We start from the raw sequence: 17438 nt of genomic DNA, 5'->3' as shown, positions 1-17438 counted from the left end.
GAATGAAGCGGTTTGTTCGAGAGCAAATGGTGAGGTTGGATGGGGGTGGGGGTGTCCAGAGCTCAAGGGGGAAAAGTGAAGCCTGTGAGGATAGAGTTCTCCAATGGCCAGCTCAGTCTCTGTCTCACAGGTCTCTGAGGGGTTGTGGGACGTGGCATGTTGAGCCAGGATGGTCTTGGGGTCGTGGGTGAGGACAGAATGAATAAGCTTAAAGGGCTGAAGTTGTCCTAGGAAATCTGTGGGCATTTTAGGGATGTCTGCATGTGTCTTTGGAATCTGCCACCAGTCATGGAGGGCTGGCTAGATTGTGGAGAGCTAAGGAGGGGGCGGGGACTCTGGGTGACCTCCTATGGGGCAGACTCTGGGATCTTTAAAGAGGGCATGGCTTGGGGGCACCTGGATGGCTCAGTTGGTTTAGCGTCCGACTTTGGCTCAGATCATGATCTCAGGGTTCTGGAGTTTGAGCCCCACATCAGGCTCTGTGCTGACAGCTCAGAGCCTGGAGCTGCTTTGGATTCTGTGTCCCTCTCTCCCTCTGCCCCCGCCCCCCCCCCACATGCTCATTCTCATCCTCACTCTCTCAAGAATAAATAAAATTAAAAAAAAAAAAAGAGGACATGGTTTTCAGGAAGCTGGTGAGGTCTGGGTGGTGGGGTGGAGGGAGGGGCTGAGTATATAGGCCCTGTAGGGAGTGGGGGCATCGTGGGTATAGAACACCAGCACTGAGGGGTATGGGTTCTGTGGTGGAGGGTGTCTGCTAGGCCACAGGGCCTGGACGGACCCCCTGTTCCTCGTGGTGTCTCTAAGCTTCTGGGAGTTCAGAAAAGGCCCTTTGTTTGAGTTCCCTCTTCTATGGCAAATGTTGGGGTTGTGGCAAAGCTGATCAAGCTCTTAGGAACCAGGCAGGTGACAGTGCAGGGCTGAGGTAACCCGCCTCACATAGGCCTGCCCGTAGCCACTTGGTGTGGCCCCAAGCACAGACCTATTTCATGGTCATGTCACATCTTAGGCTGGAGAAACTCAAAGCAAAGCCACATGTGACACCCCCGGCCATGCAACACACTCAAGACTTAGCATGGGGAAGCACTTGGCCCACCTTTTTAGAACATACACATGCGGGACCCTCACACAGTGCACAGGACAGATGGGGGCACTGGGACTCCACCCTATAAACTTAGCAACCCAGTCGGACCAGCAGGAGTTGTCACAACCCGTACATCTGCCTTCCCCCCCACGGTGGTCCAGCCACTTCACTTCTTGGGGGCTCCTGGCTGGGTTCCTTGAGCAGGGCCTCAGTGACCTCTGTCTCTGGATGCATGACCTGTGGCCTTATGGTTTGGGGGTCTCTGCTCTCAGGATTTGGGCACCTGGATCTTTCTTCCCAGAAATGTTCTAAGGATCATCCAAGGATGATCTGCTTGGAGACGATGACTTGAGAGACATGGTCACTGTCCCCAGGTTTCCAAGGACCCCCAGCTGGGTGGCAGACTGGACGGGTGCTCTATGGCCTTGAGGTGTAGAGCTAGGATTTTTGAGAGGAAGGAGCAGGAAGCCAGAATCTGGTTTGACATGAGACTTGTGTGGCAAAGCCTTCAAGGGAGTGGCTGCCTCAGGTGCTGACAGCCACCAGGGGTTCTGGTAGAGGCCAGATGTCTTGGATGTTGTCCGAGACGCCATCAAAGTGACCTTAAAGGGCCCTGATGTTGGGACTTCATTCCTTCAGGCAAAGGGGAAATGAGAATCCCCTTGGGGGCTAGGCCACTGAGCACCAGTGCCTCGTGTTTCAGTTCTCTCACTATACACCCACCAGCACCCACAGCAAGGCAAGGCTGGTGTTGGGGACAGTCCTAGCCTTGGCCCTCTTCCCCCCTGCTCTCTCCCCTCTCTGGGACTTCACCTAACCTTGCGCTAGTACCCAGCTATCTGGACTGCCAGACCCATTCTATAGCAACCAGACATGCCAGCAGAGAGCAGGGGGCTGGAACGCTTTAAATTTTCTAGCACCCTGGGGACAAAACTGCTCTAAAATGTCACCTCCTCCCTCCAGGAAACCTTTGATCCTCCAGGTACCTCAGGTAAGGTGCCTTGTGAGAGCAGAGACTGGGTATCTCCATTAGGTTAGACTTCTCAGGGAAGGGACTGTGCCTCACCTTGCCAAGTCACATCTAACCCGTTCTCTGATCCCAGAGGGCTCCTAAAAAGAGGAAATGCTATGGGCCTAAGGAACTCTGGAGACCCCAGGCCTGACCAGGAGAAATGGGTGGGTGCTGAGGGAGGCAATGGTGACGAGGAATTTGCTGGAAGCGGGAATATGGGATCTCCTTAGAAGGGTCCTCACCTTCAGAGGCAGAACGCATGGGAGGGGGCCACGGGACACAGACCGACAACCCTGTCCCTCCCCCGTGAATCAAGAAACCAGTCAGGGACGCTCTGGGGGCTGCTTTTATGAGGGCGACTTGACAGAGGGCATGGTCCGTACAAAACCGGGAACAATACATACATATATATATTATATACAGACACGCAGTCCTGTGGGGAGGCGGGGCGGGGGCGGTGCCGGCTCGAGAAACCGGAAGCGCCCCACGGCCCCGCCCCCCCGGCCCCGCCCCCTCCGTCTGCTGGGGCGAAGGAGAAGAGCGTAGGTCTGGGCACTGAAGACAGCCAGCTCTTTCAGGGGGTAGGGGCACGTCTGGGGGCAAGAGGTGGGGGGCAAGGGGGCGAGAAATACTGATCGATGGCGTGGTCTATTTACAGGGGTCGAGGAGGCCAAACGGATGCGATGGGGGTTGTCTGTTTTTTAAAAAATGAACAAAAATCCAGTCTGGGGCTGGGGTCATAAGGAAGAGGCAAAACAGAGATGGATCCTGAAAGGGGAGGGGACCTGGGAGATCTCCCTTGGTTCAGTCCCCGATTTGGGTTTCGAGTGGGCAAACTTAGAGTGGATCTCACTTAGAAAGCAGGCTGCCAGCAGGGCAGCCATGGTCTCCAAAAAATATGAGTAGTAAAATTTTGCCCTCCAGTCAAGACATTGAAAAACTGTGGGTGTGGGTGGAGCGAGGCGGAGTTTTCGATGTCAGTATAACTCTTCCAAGTGTGGCCCTGGGCAGGGCCGTGCTCTCCAGTGGGAAATGCTCCCCTTGCCCAAGACCAGAAGCTCTGCAGTCCTGCCCCCTAAGCCGACCTCTCCTCCCCAGTTATTCCCAGGCCTGGCCAGGCAACTTGGAGCCCACAGAGGCCACCCAACAGTTCCAGGAGGAGGCTATGGCTATTTGGCACCTGGGAGTAGGGAGGCACAAGGAAAACTTGAGGGCTGCTGCTCCAGGAAAGGGGGAGCTGGAGACCAGGTGTCCTGGACTCTCTCCCCTTTTCCCCGAAGGATGTATGAGAAGTCAGTGCAGGGCCGGTCCCAGCCTCCAGGCTCAGGGGTGGTGGACTCTGTCTCTCCTCGGAGGAGGGACTGGGATGGATGAGAGGAGGTGTGGAGGCAACCCCTCCCAGCAGGAGGGTCAGAATTTGACAGAGACAGCACAATGATGGGGGATGGGGAAAGGGCCAAGAAGGTAGAATCTCAAGTCAAGAGGCCCGTGGGCAGGGAGCAGCCTCCAGGTGGTGAGATGCTGGGAGAGCCCCCAGCCCCAGTCCAGTCCAGAGACAAAGGCTGGAGGTTGTAAAGTCTGGCAGTATGGTCTGCAGGTCCTCGTGTCCATCCACCCCCCAGGCCAACCCTCGGCATCCCTCGACCTCTGTGCCTCAGCCCCAAAGGGCAAGCAGGAGGCCATTCTTCCAGCCACCTCTGTCTGCCCAGGCCCTCTGGTCCCTGAAGCTGGGGGAGGTGGGGTGGAGGGTGGGGAGTCGGGGCACCTGTCCCCAGGCTGGAAGGGGGCGGGATGAAGTATTGAGGACAGGGGAGGGAGGACAATGGGAGGGGATTCATTATTGTCCGGTCAAGGAATGATTCCTGTTAAGTAGAATTGGAATTCCTCAGTGTTTGCAGGTTCCCTTCCAGTTCTGAGATCTGGTGAACAAAAGGGAGAGGGGGTCAGGCCTGATAGCAGGCACAGGTCCCGCCTTTCTGTCGGCCCCTGGTAGGGACGTGACCCTGAGCCAGCACCATGAGTTTCTCTCTCTCCCCCCAGGAGCCGGAGGGGGCACAACAGGGAGGTTTGTGTGCTGCGCTCCTCTATACGGTCCTGCCCCCAGGGCACTCCTGGGCCTACCTTGTCCAGGAGCTTGTCCATCTCCTCCTTCCTAGCCAACTCTGACTCTTCCAGAACCCGGCGCTGTGCGGTCTCCTTCTTCAGGAACTCGATCTCCCTAGGGGTCAGCAGTGGACAGACCACGGGTGAGGGTATGTGGTGTGATTTCCATCCAAGGAGTCTCAGGGCCCTTGGCCCTGTCCTTAGCCCCACATGAGCAGCTCTGTTGGTCTCTCCTTGTTCTTAGATCGGGAGGCCTCGGGTCTTCCCAAAGCCTCTGGGGCCTGTCTATACTGGCCCTGGTGCACCTTCATCCCGGGCCCAGGTACCCTCACCATGGGGCCCTCCAACTTCTGTGCTCCTTGCCTCCCTACTTAGCTGGGGGAAGGCTCTGCCACCAGAGGCCTCTCTCTGTCTGCCCTGGGCCGGCACCCCCCAGCTCCCAGTGCCCCGGCCACGTACTTCTGCTGGTAGTCTTTGATGAGGCGTTTGGCCTTGCTGTACTTGCGCTCCAGGGCCTGGTACTGGGCCTGGGTCTCCCGCAGGTGCTCATCCACAGCCTGGCACAGGCTCTGGGCCTCGCCCCAGTAGCCCTCCAGCTTCTCCATGCGCTCCTTGTTCTCCTCCACGCTCTGCTCCAGCTGGGCCTTCTCCACCCGCCACCGCCCCTTCTCCTGCTCCAGGCTCTGCAGCTGGGGGAGGAGCAGCCATGGGTCGGTGTGGGCCACAGGGCACCCCCATCCTGGCACCAGGGCCAGTCTCTGGATGATTCCTGCAGGTGTGGAGCCCACTGCCCACGCACACCCCCTCTGCCCCCACCTAGTAACTCTCCTTGGCTGAGCCTGAGAACTAAAGCCTGGAGAAGGGACAGGCTGGAGGTCAGCCTCAGTGTCCCCAGCCAGAGCCCCTGGGCCGTGCACATTCCTAGCGGGCCAGAGGCCCGGGTTAGTCACCGCCTAGCTCTCTGACCTGCGGCAATACAACTTCAGTCTTAAGCCTCAGTTCTCCCATCTGTGAAATGAGACTGCTCCCATCTGTGAAATGAGATGGTAGATGGGAAAGAGCAAGGCAGGTGAGGGTCGCCATCGCCTCTGCAGCTCTGGCCCTGCTGACCAGTCTCCGTGTCTGCGGCTTCCTGAACAATCCCACCTCCTCTCTCCCACCTTGTCCAGGATCCTCTCAGGCACCCGCCCGCACAAATCTATTCCTCCTTTCCATGATCTCACTGCCATGCCAGCCTCAGGTCCCTGCCTGCCCATCCCGCCTCGCTGGCTGCAAAGACCACCTGCTCTCTGTGCCCCAGCCGTGTGGGCCTTCCTGCAGGTCCTCAGACTGTCCAAGATGTTCCCTCTTGCCACAGGGCCTTTGCCTGTGCTGTTCCCTCTGCTCCCCACCCCCCACCTCCTCTCCCCCTTGCCCAATAATCTCCCACTAGCTTACTCTTCAGCTCTCTGCTCTGTGTATCACTTCCCCAGAGAAGTCTCCTGTGATTCCTTCCAATAGCAACCCCTCCGCCCCCACACACAACTCGGGCTGGACCAGGCTCTCCTGCTCTGGGACTCGGCACCCCAGTACTCTCCTCCAGAGCCCCATGTCAGTTGGTAAGGACATAGACACCGGTGTGCACACTGAGCCACACAAGGGTGGGCATCAAATCTGCGTCTGCCCACCCCAGGGACCGGGCACTTAGATGGTACCCTGAGCCCTTTACAAATGGATGGCATGAACAGACCCTTGACACCCCCCTCGCCTTCAAGCTCGGCATGGAGGGGGCCCATCATCTCAGAAATGCAGCTCCGACCCGTCCCTCCTACCCCGCCACCACGCCTGCCAGGACACCACCATCTGGTAGTGTCAGCGTCAGCCTCTCTGTGAGAATGCATGTGTCCTGCGACTCTCCTCCTGAGGGACGGTCATGCCTGCGTGTCTTAGCTGATGAATGCAGAGCACCTGTATATACGGGCTGATGCACCTGGGAATACAGTCCCGTGAAGCAGGAGTCCAGTGTCTCAATGTCCATGCTGAACGGGCATCCCTAGAAATCTCGGTGAGTAGGCTGGGGGTACTACCGTGCCTAGGGTCCTGGCTGGCATGTGTCAGTGGGTCTGAGTAGCTCACATTTATTACTAGGCCTGTGTCTAGGGGACCTGTGTGAGACACTATGAATATGAAGACATTTATACTAGGAGCGACTTAATGTCATTTCGTGTAACCGCTCGTGGCTTGACTTTTTATTGAGCGCCTATTACTCGTCAGGTGCTGTGCCAAGGACTTTATATGCGCTATCCCATTAAATCTTCTCAACCGTCCTACAGCGGTGGCTCTGTCATGATCCCATTCTGTAGGTGAGGAGACTGAGGCACAGAGCAGCAAGCGGATGGAGGCATGGATGGATCCAGAGCTCACGCTTTTTACACCACGCTCCCCTGCCTCAGAGTAGCTTGTTCTGAGTCTGCCTGCGGGTGACGGGTGAGTGTCCATGTACGCAGGTGTGGAGGTGGGGGGTCATCTCCCCCAGCCCTCAGACCTCACCCCCCTTGCCATACTCTTACCTTCCTTTTTAGCTGCTGGATCTCTGCCTCGGTCACAGCATGCTTGATCTGGAGCTGTGGGGGCAGAGAGGCAGGTGCTCAGCTCTGGCCGGAGTTGGCCGTTCCACAGGGCAGGATAATGGCCGGCCTGTGCCCTCCACCAGCCCAGGGACCCCCTGCCTCCGCCCACCTCCTTGAACTTGTGCACCAGCTTCTCGGGTTCCATGTCCACGGGGGACAAGGCGTCCTCATTCTCCGCTAGCTCGAACACCTCGATGGCCATCTCGCCACCTGGGAATGTGGGGCTCAGCTCCTCGTCCTCGTCAGTGGCGTATTCTCCCGTCTGCAAAGGGAGAGAGGGGCCGGCGCACCCTGTCCACCCCAGGCTCCCTCGGCCCTGATGAGCGGCACTGAGACTGACAACAGTCTGCCCAGGTCAGGCTGGGGACTGCCCAGGGATGTGATTCATGCCTCCCCCATCAGGCTGGGGCCACAGCAGTTGGTGTGGATGGCATCTTCCCCCAGCAGCCTGGGGAGTCCCCTGAAGGCACGAGTAGTTTCCCCATAGGACACAGCCTGTGCTTTTCTCTTCACACTACAGGTCCCCTGAGGATAGAGCCATGTATGCCTTCCCCGCAGAGGAGGGACTCTTTGAGGGAATTGCGTTTTCCTTGTAGGAGCAGGAAGGCTCTCTGAAGACAAAAAGTGTGACTCCTTCCATAAGACTCAGTGTCCTTTGAAGGAAGGGACTGCATGTCCTCCCTCGGTCTGGGGACTCCCCCACGATAGGGACAGATGCCCCTCCTCCCTTCTTCACAAGGCCTGGGAAAAGCAGGGGGCCAAGGATGGTTATAATTCTATGTCCAGCCACCAGGGGGCGATGATGCGCCCGGCTAGGCTGGGAGTCCCTACCTCCTCGTCATCCTCCCCGTACTGGGCGTATCTCTGCTCCATCATCTCCCGTTGCCATCGCTCCTGTTCCAGGGTCTGCTGAATCAGCTGGGCCACCTCACTCTGCTCGCCGGGCCGCTCCCGGCCGATCATAAATCTGCAGGGACACCAGTGTCATATGCCTCTGCCTCCGTCTTTGACTCGGTAATGCCAGCATCCTCCCCACTGGTGCATCGCCTCCACACCCAGACCCTCCCAAGGGAGGTGAAATGAGAGGGCTCAGTCCAGAGGCTGTGGAGTGTTAATAATGAATGGGGGAGTTGGGGGCCCTTATTGGGTTTCCTTCTCCAGGGAGGCAGAAAGCACACTAACCCTCACAGCCAGTTTGGGGGGAGGGGCGATATCAGCCAAACACATGCCCTACTGGGCTGCAAGGGACAGGAGTTCAGAAGCTGCCTGGCCAGGGGGGCTCTTCCTCCATGACAGGGGAGAAAGTGAGGCAGAGGGATGGTGATGCTGACCCATCCCAGCAGTCCGCTTCTCCATCCCCCCGCCCTGGGGCATCGGAGGGGCAACGTGTGTAAGCTCTGAGCCCTGAAGCCTCAGGAAGGGGCGGGATGATGGTGAGTGGAGATTAGGATGGAGAGGAAATAGTGGAACTTCCAGGCATCAGCCCCTTCTCTTGTGGCCACCCACATCCTGTTTCTGTCCACCACCCTTTCCTGGGGGCAGTGCCCCTCTTGGAGGAGGCAGGGAGTGGTCCCTGAATGTTATGCAAGAGCGAGACATGAGGAGCTTCTAAACCAGTTCCCTTCACTGACAGGCTGGGGAAGAGAGGCCCCCAGGATCACACAGGGGTGAGGAGGGAAGGATGAAGGGGCCTGGTGGGGAGGCTCCAATCTGGACGGAGTCTCCCTGTGCATCTTGGTTCTCTGGTGAGTTAGCGACGGACATGCAGGAAAAGAATAAATCCAAGAAGCCTGTCTGGAGGTGCATCAGGCCATGGACCTTGAAGCCTGTGCTGGTGGCCAGCAGTGCTCAGGGACTTGGGAGAAGAGGGCAGGTGTGGGGCAGGGATGCAGGCACAGCAATTCCTTTGGGCAGGGGAGGCCATGGAAGCCCCTCTATAAGTAGGGCCACCCAGCAGCTCGGGGCCAGTTAATCATCCGACTCTCAGAGTCGGCTCAGGTCACGATCTCAGGGCTCGTGAGTTTAAGCCCCACATTGGGCTCTGTGAGGCCAGTGCGGATCCTGCTTGGGATTCTTTTTCTCTCTGTCCCTCCCTGCTTGCTCTCTTTTTCTCAAAATAAATAAAAATAAACTCTAATTAAAAAAAATAAGATGGGCTACCCAGAACCTTAGCTAAATGCAGCCAGGTGGGCTGAGTGCAGGGGCAAGGGCCAAACCTCCCGTCCCGCTCCCCACCCAGCCCCATGCTCCCAGCCCTTACCGCACACGACCCTTGGTGTTCCGGAGCACGGAGGCTGCAAAGCTCTGGGTCACTCCCACCAGACTTGTGCCGTCCACCTCCACGAGGAGATCATTCACTTGGATCCTGGGAGAGGCCACACTGGTTAGTGGGGCTTACGGGGGAACCGGAGCTGAGGTAGAGGTGGTCCCCCTCCCATCCAGAACTGGAGTCTCAGTCCCCCCACCACCCTGGGCCCCAGTATTTTGTCACAAAATGCATGAGGCCAGAGGGTCAGGTATCATCCAGGCTCACCAGTGGACGGTGAGACCCAGGCAGGCAAAGCAGACACAGGCATGCAGCACCAGGACTGGTGACAGTCACACCCCTGTCCCCTCCTCCATGACATCCGACAGAGGGGGGTAGCATCCCGAGTTCATTACCGCCATGCACGCTGGCAGGCACCCGAAGCACAGGTGATACATGATCCATTACAAATTCACGTCTGCAGACCCGGGTCTGCAGATTTTCTCCCAAATGCCCAAGACCCACATAGCAGAGCAGATTGCCAGCTCAGCACGGCCCCCACCCCCAGATGCACGGCCCCCTCCCCCGGACGCACAGCCCCCACCATGTGCTTGGTGTGGCACCAGAGGCCCTACTTGTCCACACAAGGAGAGGGATGGGGGCGGTCCTGCCGAGGGGGAGGAAGGAAGTAGCCAGAGCCCTGGCCACCGCCTTCCTCCACCCACCTCCCATCAAGCTCCAGGCCTCCTCTCCAGCCTCCTTTGCGGAAATGGAGGAAATAGCCTATTGTGAAGAGCTCACCCCCTGGGCGCCCCGCATGTGGCCACTCTCTCACATGGGCACACACTCTCCACACCAATAGATGTGGCCAATAGATGACCACAGAGAAGGCTCTGGAAATTCAGGTGAGGGGGTAAGTGAAAGAGCGGAGGCTGTCATCTTCCTTTTGTCTGTCCCCCCGCCCCATGCCACCTGGACCACAATAGGCAGAAGCACCTTGAATGAGGCAATCCAGAGTCCCGTGACATGACCCCAAGTCACCTGGCCCTCACAGGGACACCTACTTACCTGTCACATGGAGGGGTCTGGTTTTGGAGGCACCACCCCAAGGCACCCCTGATATCTGGGAATGCCCTAAAGCCCATCCCACTTCCCCCCTGCGATACACACACACAGCTGAGTGGCCCACACTGGAGTCACTGGCTGCGTGGGGCTCAGGAGGCCCTCCCCGAACCTTCTGACCCTCCAGGCTCAGATGCCAAGCACAGGCACATGTGCGCTCACACAAGGAGCATCTCCTCCTCAGGCACGGCCCACCCGTCTTTCTGCCCCCCCCACGCACCTGGACCCCCCTTGCTCTCTATGCTCCTGCCACACACCCCTGCTTTCAGTCCCCTTCCTGGAACCTGTTGCACACACTCTACCCGCCTCAGCCTGGCCAACTCCTGCTCATCCTTCAGGAGTCGGCTCCAACATCACCTCCTCTGCGAAGCCTTCCCTGCTAGCCAGAGACAACAAGTCCTCCTTTTTATGTCTTCATGGCACCCTGTACTACGTTTCCCATATTTTCTGTGCATCCACTTGGATGTCTGTCTGCCTCACCACATGGCGTGCTTCTTGAGGGGCAAGGCCCTCATCACTGGCTCCCCAGGGCTCGTTCTAGCCCCACCACAGAGCCAGGGACTCAGTATTTGCTGAGTGAAAGCAAAGAAGCTCAGGGGGATCCACCAGGAACACAGCCCAACGCACACTCAGAACCAGGATCTACAACGCTTCCAGGCAGCCCCTGTCCTCACCCCCCAAGGGATGTAAGTGCCATGACGGCAGAAGTCCCATCGACTGTGTTCAGCGCTGTTCCCTCTGGACCAGCTCCTAGCACACAAAGGCTCCAGGATGACCTGAGCCCCACACAGACCGGGGCCCACCCTGGCTCAGCGGGGGAGGGGGAGGCGATACCTGCCGTCCCGATGGGCTGCGCCACCCTCGGTGACGGTCTTCACGAAGATGCCCAGCTTCTCCAGGCCCATGTCCGCCCCGGCCCCCATACCGATGATGCTGATGCCCAGGCCCTCGGAGTCTGTGGAGCAGAAAGTAGTGAGAGGCTGGTGTTTAGGAGGCTGGGGGCTGGGGCTGGGGCTGGGGCTGGGGCTGAGGCATTCCAGCCAGGGCTTTGCAGGCGGACAGAGTGAGAGACTCCCCACCCCACCCCCATCTCCACCATCACCCCGGGCACGGCCCCAACCTCAAGCAGCAGGCCCCACACTTAGGGGATGTCCAGGACTGGGTAAGGGACACTGTTCTGTCCACACTCTCTTTGTCAGGTCAACGAGGATGCTCGTGGGTCACGCCCTGCTCTGTGCCCACCATCCTCAAGAACCAATGGGCAGCAGGGCATGCTGAGGGTGGCTCAGGGGTGGGCCAGAGACTAATGTACACACGATGAGGGGCGCAGAGGGACAGGATGGCCTGGGGGTGGCCATCGCTGGGTCGGTCTCTTCGATATGGACTCGCCCACATTCACTGCCTCAATGACTGAAGGTTTCCTGCTTTGCTCTCCACAGCTGTCCCTCCAGTCTCATGGGCCTCTGACATCCAAACTCTTATCTTCCCCCACAAACAGGCTCTTCCCGTCTGCCACTCCCTCCTGGGGCCCCTGGAGTCACCTGGATTCCTCCCTCCCCCTCACGGCCTCAGGCGGGGCCTAAGAGCCACCAGGTCCTACAGATTCTACCTCCCAAGGCTCTCCCAAGCACACCGGCTTCCCACGCAGCCACCACCCAGCCCACCCTGCTGTGGTCTCTCCCCACCCACTTCTGACCCTTCTCCCCACAGCACAGCCTGCGGCGGCCTTTCTGAAAGTCCTTTCCCGTCCCCTGCCACAGTGTCCCGGTCCGTCTCAGAGAAAAGACAGTGGCCTCCACAAGGTCTACGTGGTCCCATGTACCCCTCTTGCCCTCGTGATCCAAATCTGGCCAAGTCTCTCATCTCCCTTTCCCACAAGCATTCCTTCCTTGGGGACCACTGACCTGAGTCTACGTGTGGTTCCAGCAGCCCCTTCCACCCCTGCCCAGCACCCATTACAGCTTGTGAGGACACGGTTAGCCGGAAGAGTCCCCACAGTGCCCACAGCGCCGGCCTCCCATCATGGCTCGGAGCCCAGCCCACAGCGCCCCTGGGGGCCTGGCAGCTGGGTGAGCACAGAGTGGGACAGGAAGGGGTCAGGGGGTGGGAGCTCTGGCCGCACTGGAGTCCGTGTGGCTGGGGGGACTGGCAGGGGCCCAGGCAGGATAGACACCCAAGTCCCTGAGGAAGCCCCCCGTCCCACCCCAGGGCCCAGAACAGAGCTGGCACCAGAGAAGAGACTCCCCCACCCTCCAGCCCACCCCGCAGCCTGGCCCGGATGTCTCACCCTTCTCCAGTTCCACGGGGAACAGCTCCAGCCTCTCCACCCGCTTCTCTAGCTCATACTCAGCAGAGGCAGCCATGGGGTCCACGTCCTCGTTCCGTCGGTCGTAGTCCTCGTTGGAGTAGGTACTGAACACCTGCGGAGGAGCTGCTGGTCAGAGGGAAAGGGCAGAGCGGGTGCGGGGAGGCCGCTGGGGCCAGCTGCGGTCACCCACTGGCGTTCCTGTCCTGCTCCGGGCCTCCCCCAGCCCGCAGATGACCCCAGCTCAGACAGAAGGCCCTTCTAGTACTGGAGTCCACGGGGCAAGAGACAGAGAGGGACACCCTTGCCCCAGCCACGCCATCACTGTCTCTGCGAGGGGCACGAGCTTTGGCTGCTGGGGGAGGAAAGAAAGGGCAATCCTGGGGAAACTGTCAGGCTCCGGAAGCCGGCTCCCCAGGTCAGAGGCAGACCGACAGACTGGGGCTGGAGGAGACGCCTGAGGACCCAGAGGGCCAGACAAGGGCAGACACAGACTGGCAGGAGAGTCAGGCCAAGCCTGAGCAGAGGGGAAGTGGAGGAGGGGAGTCAGAATGGAGAAGATCCGGGAGGATGCCAGATGGGGAGAGAGGAGGGAGCGTGTGAGACTCGGGGAGAGGGGAGGGAGGAGGAGAGAGAGGGACAGAGAGGCACCCAGGACCCAGGTGACCTGAATTTGGAGCTGAGGCTGGGGTAGGGGAGGTAGGCAGGAAGGATGGTCCCACCCCCCCAGGGAGAAAGGGGAGCACTCCACTTGAGGTGCCCCTCAGGTGACAGGAGGTAGGGCGGGAGAGAATGCCAGGCCCACATGGCCTGGCCTGCAGGACCAGGCCTCAGTTTCCCTCTAGAAAAGCAGCTCTGAGGTGTGTCCCTTATCCCCACGTGCACCAGGGGGCCCAGGCCAGAGGCTAGGGGACCCTGGTGAGAGCAAAGGGCTCAGGCAGGGGTGAAGCCTCTCTGATGAGGTCCACAGTGAACCCAGCCTGCCTGGAGGCCCCGAGGCCAGCCCTACCTTGCTGTCCCCTGTACCCTCCACTCTCTCCTTCCTGTGGCCCTCTGCAAGGAGAACTCCGACCCTCTCCCAGAGAGCAAAGAAGCTAGGGCAGGGGCTCTGTGAGAGTGCCTAATTCTGGGTCCCAGGAGGGGGTACCCCCAGTGGGAGGTGAATGAGCACCATTTGGGGCACTGTGACCTGTTCATGCTTCGCTGCCTGCAGCGACAGGTTGGCACCATTTGGAGCCATGCGGGGGCGAGGAAGGGTGGGCACAGCTCTATCAGACGGCAGGGCCTGAGGCCTGAGCAGCTGGAGTGGAGCATCATGCCCTCCAAGGCCCCTGCCAGGGCCCTCTCTCCCAGGGGCACCCTGGCGAGCAACAGACTTGTGCCCCAGCCTTTGTTTGGGCTCGCTCGGTGTCACCCTCCACAGCCCACCAGAGCCTCGCTCCTACCAGGGGGGTTTCAGGGAATCAGAAGTGCAGCTGAGAGGGGCCCATGTGGTCCCGTAACTCCCTGCCCTTGATTTCACCGCATCAGAGAAACTCCTTGAAGCTGATCGTCAACTGTGGAGGGACCTCCTGACACCCAGCTGTTGGCCTCCAGGCCCCCAGTCCACACACAGAATAAGAAGCCAGGTCTGCTGCTAAGGTCACTTGGGTTGGCCAGTGGCCGAGCAGGGTGAGTGAGACTGCACCTAGTGGGCCGTGGCAGGTGGGTCACCTGTGACTTTGTCCACATTGCACTCATGCCCTGGACCTAGCAAACTGGCTTTGGCCCACTTTTGCATGGGTCCCTTGAGCCTCACCCTTTGCTCCAGCAGACAGGGGGCCCTTCATGCCACCGTCTTTGTGGTGGCCTGGGCCAACCAAACCCCAACTGGGTGCAGGTGGACGCGGGAACCCACTCCAGCCTGTCCTGGGCTTTGCTCTCCCCTCTCCTAGCCTATCAAACCCTGCCCTGTGCAGGAAACCCAGACCCCAGCCTCAGAAGTCCCAGGCCACCCCCCACATCACCCACCACGATGTGCCAGGCCTGTGTCACAGGGCCCAGGCCCCTGCCCCAACTGCCAATGCGGAACTGGGCTCTCCGTCCTCAGCAGAAGCCTCCATAAAGGCAACAACTGGGTCATCTGTAGAGGCCCGAGACCCTCAAATCAGTGTCAGCACGGAGTGGGGGCAGGGAAGGGGAAAAACTGGGACCCACTGCCCAGGGTGGGGAGGAGGAAATCCCCAGCAAGGTCAAAAGTCAGACATACCAAGGCGGCACCACGGACCACTGGCTCCCACCCTCCTGCGAGCAACGGTCACCAGGGAGTCCGGAAACACTGCTCCAAATCGTGCGCTATTTATTACCCAAAAATCAGGGTAAGGAGTCAAATATAGACAGTCAGAGGCCCAGGACTGAGAGACCAAACTCCACCTCTGAAGGGATCAGGCCACTCAGAGAACTGGTTGTGGCTGGGAGGGTCCTGACTCCCTCAGTGGTCCCCACCTCCTCTGTCGGGTCCCAAGAAACACCATAATCTTCCTTCCATTCCAGCCAGGATCCTGTCACCCTCGGGAGGGGGAGGGCTGGGAAAGGACGCGTGAGGTCGCAGCAGAGTTGGGGGAGGAATGGCGCTGTTGGAGTAGCACCTTTCTGGGCCCAGCTGGAGGAGGGAGGAGGGGGGAGAGGAGCAGCCCCTGAATTTCTAGGAGGGGTGGCAGGGAACTTGGGCAGCCTCAGGGTCCAGGAGCAGTTATGGAAACTTCAAGCAAACAGTGAGGGTTGGGCTGGGGAGGGGTAAAGGCAGGGTCCAGGCCTAGGAGAGTCCCAGGGCCTGGACACACCCCCCCACCCTGGCAGCGGACATGGCACTGGGCACAGCTGAGCCTGGAGCAGTGAGAAAGGGCCATCTAGACTGGATGTGCTGGCCAAGCTTGGAGGGAGGCAGGAAGGGGAGGGGTGTGACCTGGGGCTCTTAATGCTTCCCAGGGATGTCCCCCTACCCAGATTCCGTCGGCACTGTCCTGGGGCACTGGCACAAGCCACACGCCAATCGCCAAGAGCGATGGTGGGGAGGTGGGACCCCCAAAAGGAGGAGCTCCTTTTTAGGGCACCCGGAGAATGTGGCAAGAGCTCTGGGAGTTTGCCAAGGCCATGGGAGTCCGTCAGTCCTCCCCCAAGCAGCCAAGAGCAAACGCATGTGGGCAGCTGCCAGGCATCCTGGGGGCTTTCCCAGCCCCACCCCCTCTCTTGCAGCCCTGCCCAAGGCCCAGCCCCCTCACGGGCCAGGCAAGGTGCCCGCTCCCTGTGGAACCCAGCACCTCCCCCACCCCAGCTGGCCCAGCACAGACCCCAGGGAACAGGGCCCCAGCGACAGGCCCTTGCCCCACCCCCAGTCACATGGGCCCAGCCCTGCTCACCCTCATAGACCTTGCTTCCCTCTTTCACTTCTGCAAACTTGGGGCAGGGGCTACAGACAGGAGGGAGGAAGGGCTGCGCTCCCCTACACCTGCGTTTTAGGAAGTTCTTGGCGCCTCCCTCCTCTATAGGGACAGCAGGGAGTGTTTCTAAGTTCCCCCACCTCTCCCGCCCAGAGTGGAATAAGGACCAATGTGGGGAGGGTCTCCTGAGGACAGGCACACAGAGGCACACACCTCCCCACCACCTGAGTCCCAGCCTCAGGCAGCCACCGGAGGAAGAGTGTCTGGGAGAGGAAAGGAAAGCAGGTGTCCCAGGAAGCGGGTGCGGCACAGCCCGGGCGCGAGGTGGCAGGCAGAACAACCTGAGGGCAGGTCGGGGCAGGCCGCCCTGTCTCGGGCCTGAAAATCGTTCCCCTCTGACAAACAGCTGGAACTCCCCCACACCCCCCTCAGGGTGGTAACTTCTGGGAAGGGGGCTGGGTGGCAGGGGCTGACTCAGCCTGCCAAACTCGGCTGGCGAGGCGGGGGCGACGACGTGCACGTGGCAGGGGCGGCGCGGGGGCGGGGAGGGGGGCTCACTCACTTGGATGGGCGCCGTGCTGAAATGGATCTTCCGGCTAGGGGCCGGGTCCTCTTCTTCCGATAGCCCCGGGATCTCCACGCACCCCGACTCGGGCTCGTAAGGAGGCTCCCCATCCTCCTCGTCGTCTTCGTCGTCCTCCTCCAGGGCACTGCCCCCAGAGTCCTCCCCCAGCCCACTGTAGGCGCTCACGTCCACCAAGTCTGCCTCCGAGAAGTCCTCCTTCTTGGACTCATCCGCCTCTTCGGGGGCCACGTCCGGGGCCCGGCCGTTGCCCACCCCCCTCTCGGGCGCCGCTACGGTCGCTGGGGCCTCCTCCGGGGCCGCCTGGGCCTTTTGCTCCTCGGGCGCGGGGCCGGCTGTGGTTGCCAAGGTGCTGCCATTCTCCAGGGCCGCGTGGACCGTCACCTCCGCCTGAATCACATCCCTGGGCGCCGCCTCGGCCTCCGACTCCCCGCTCTCCTCCACCTCCACAGGCTTAATCTTGCGCACCTCCCGAGGCTTAGGGGGTGGCCGGGCAGGGGCCACTCGATGCTGCGGAGGCTGCTGCCCTCCAGGGCCGCGTTCCTTCTCGGCCGGTGCATCCCCCGACGGGGCGGGAGGCGGCGGCGGCGGCGGCTGGAACACCCGGGACCGCTTACTGACCAGCTTCGAGTTGACCTGGGGAACCCCGGCGACCGCGGCCCTGGGGAGCCCGGGCCCACGGTGGAGGCCGGTCCTCGAGTCGGCCTTCTCAAAGACGGCGCTGAGCTGGCTGACCGTCGGCGACACGGCGTCGGCGTCCAGCTTGTCCAGCGCCTCAGTGCTGCCGTTGAAGCGCACCACGACGTCCAGCTTCCGGTCCTGCAGGCCGGCGCGCTCCTGCCTTAGCAGCCGCCGCGCCGCGGCCTCCTTGTCGCCGCCCGCGGCCGCCGGGACGCTCCGTTCGAACAGCTTCCGCGTTTCCTGCAGCCGGGACGGCGGGTGCGGCGGCGGCGCGG

At 60.4% G+C, this 17438-nt stretch overlaps 1 protein-coding gene across 1 annotated transcript; it reads right to left on the bottom strand.

Annotated features, from left to right (window-relative positions):
* Positions 1-2424: 2424 nt before the first annotated feature.
* Positions 2425-17436, bottom strand: PPP1R9B (protein phosphatase 1 regulatory subunit 9B; the record flags this gene model as incomplete). Its single annotated transcript, XM_029927011.1, has 10 exons — positions 2425-4015; positions 4218-4314; positions 4659-4888; positions 6749-6802; positions 6918-7070; positions 7640-7775; positions 9069-9173; positions 11010-11130; positions 12463-12595; positions 16462-17436. Coding segments are annotated over 10 exons (2058 nt in total), but the record flags the coding sequence as incomplete, so codon positions are not given.
* Between the last annotated feature and the right edge of the window lie 2 nt (positions 17437-17438).

Source organism: Suricata suricatta, chromosome 17, assembly GCF_006229205.1.
Source record: "Suricata suricatta isolate VVHF042 chromosome 17, meerkat_22Aug2017_6uvM2_HiC, whole genome shotgun sequence".
NCBI lineage: Eukaryota > Metazoa > Chordata > Mammalia > Carnivora > Herpestidae > Suricata > Suricata suricatta.
The sequence above is the reverse complement of the archived record's forward strand: the minus strand, read 5'-3'. Positions and strand labels throughout refer to the sequence as shown.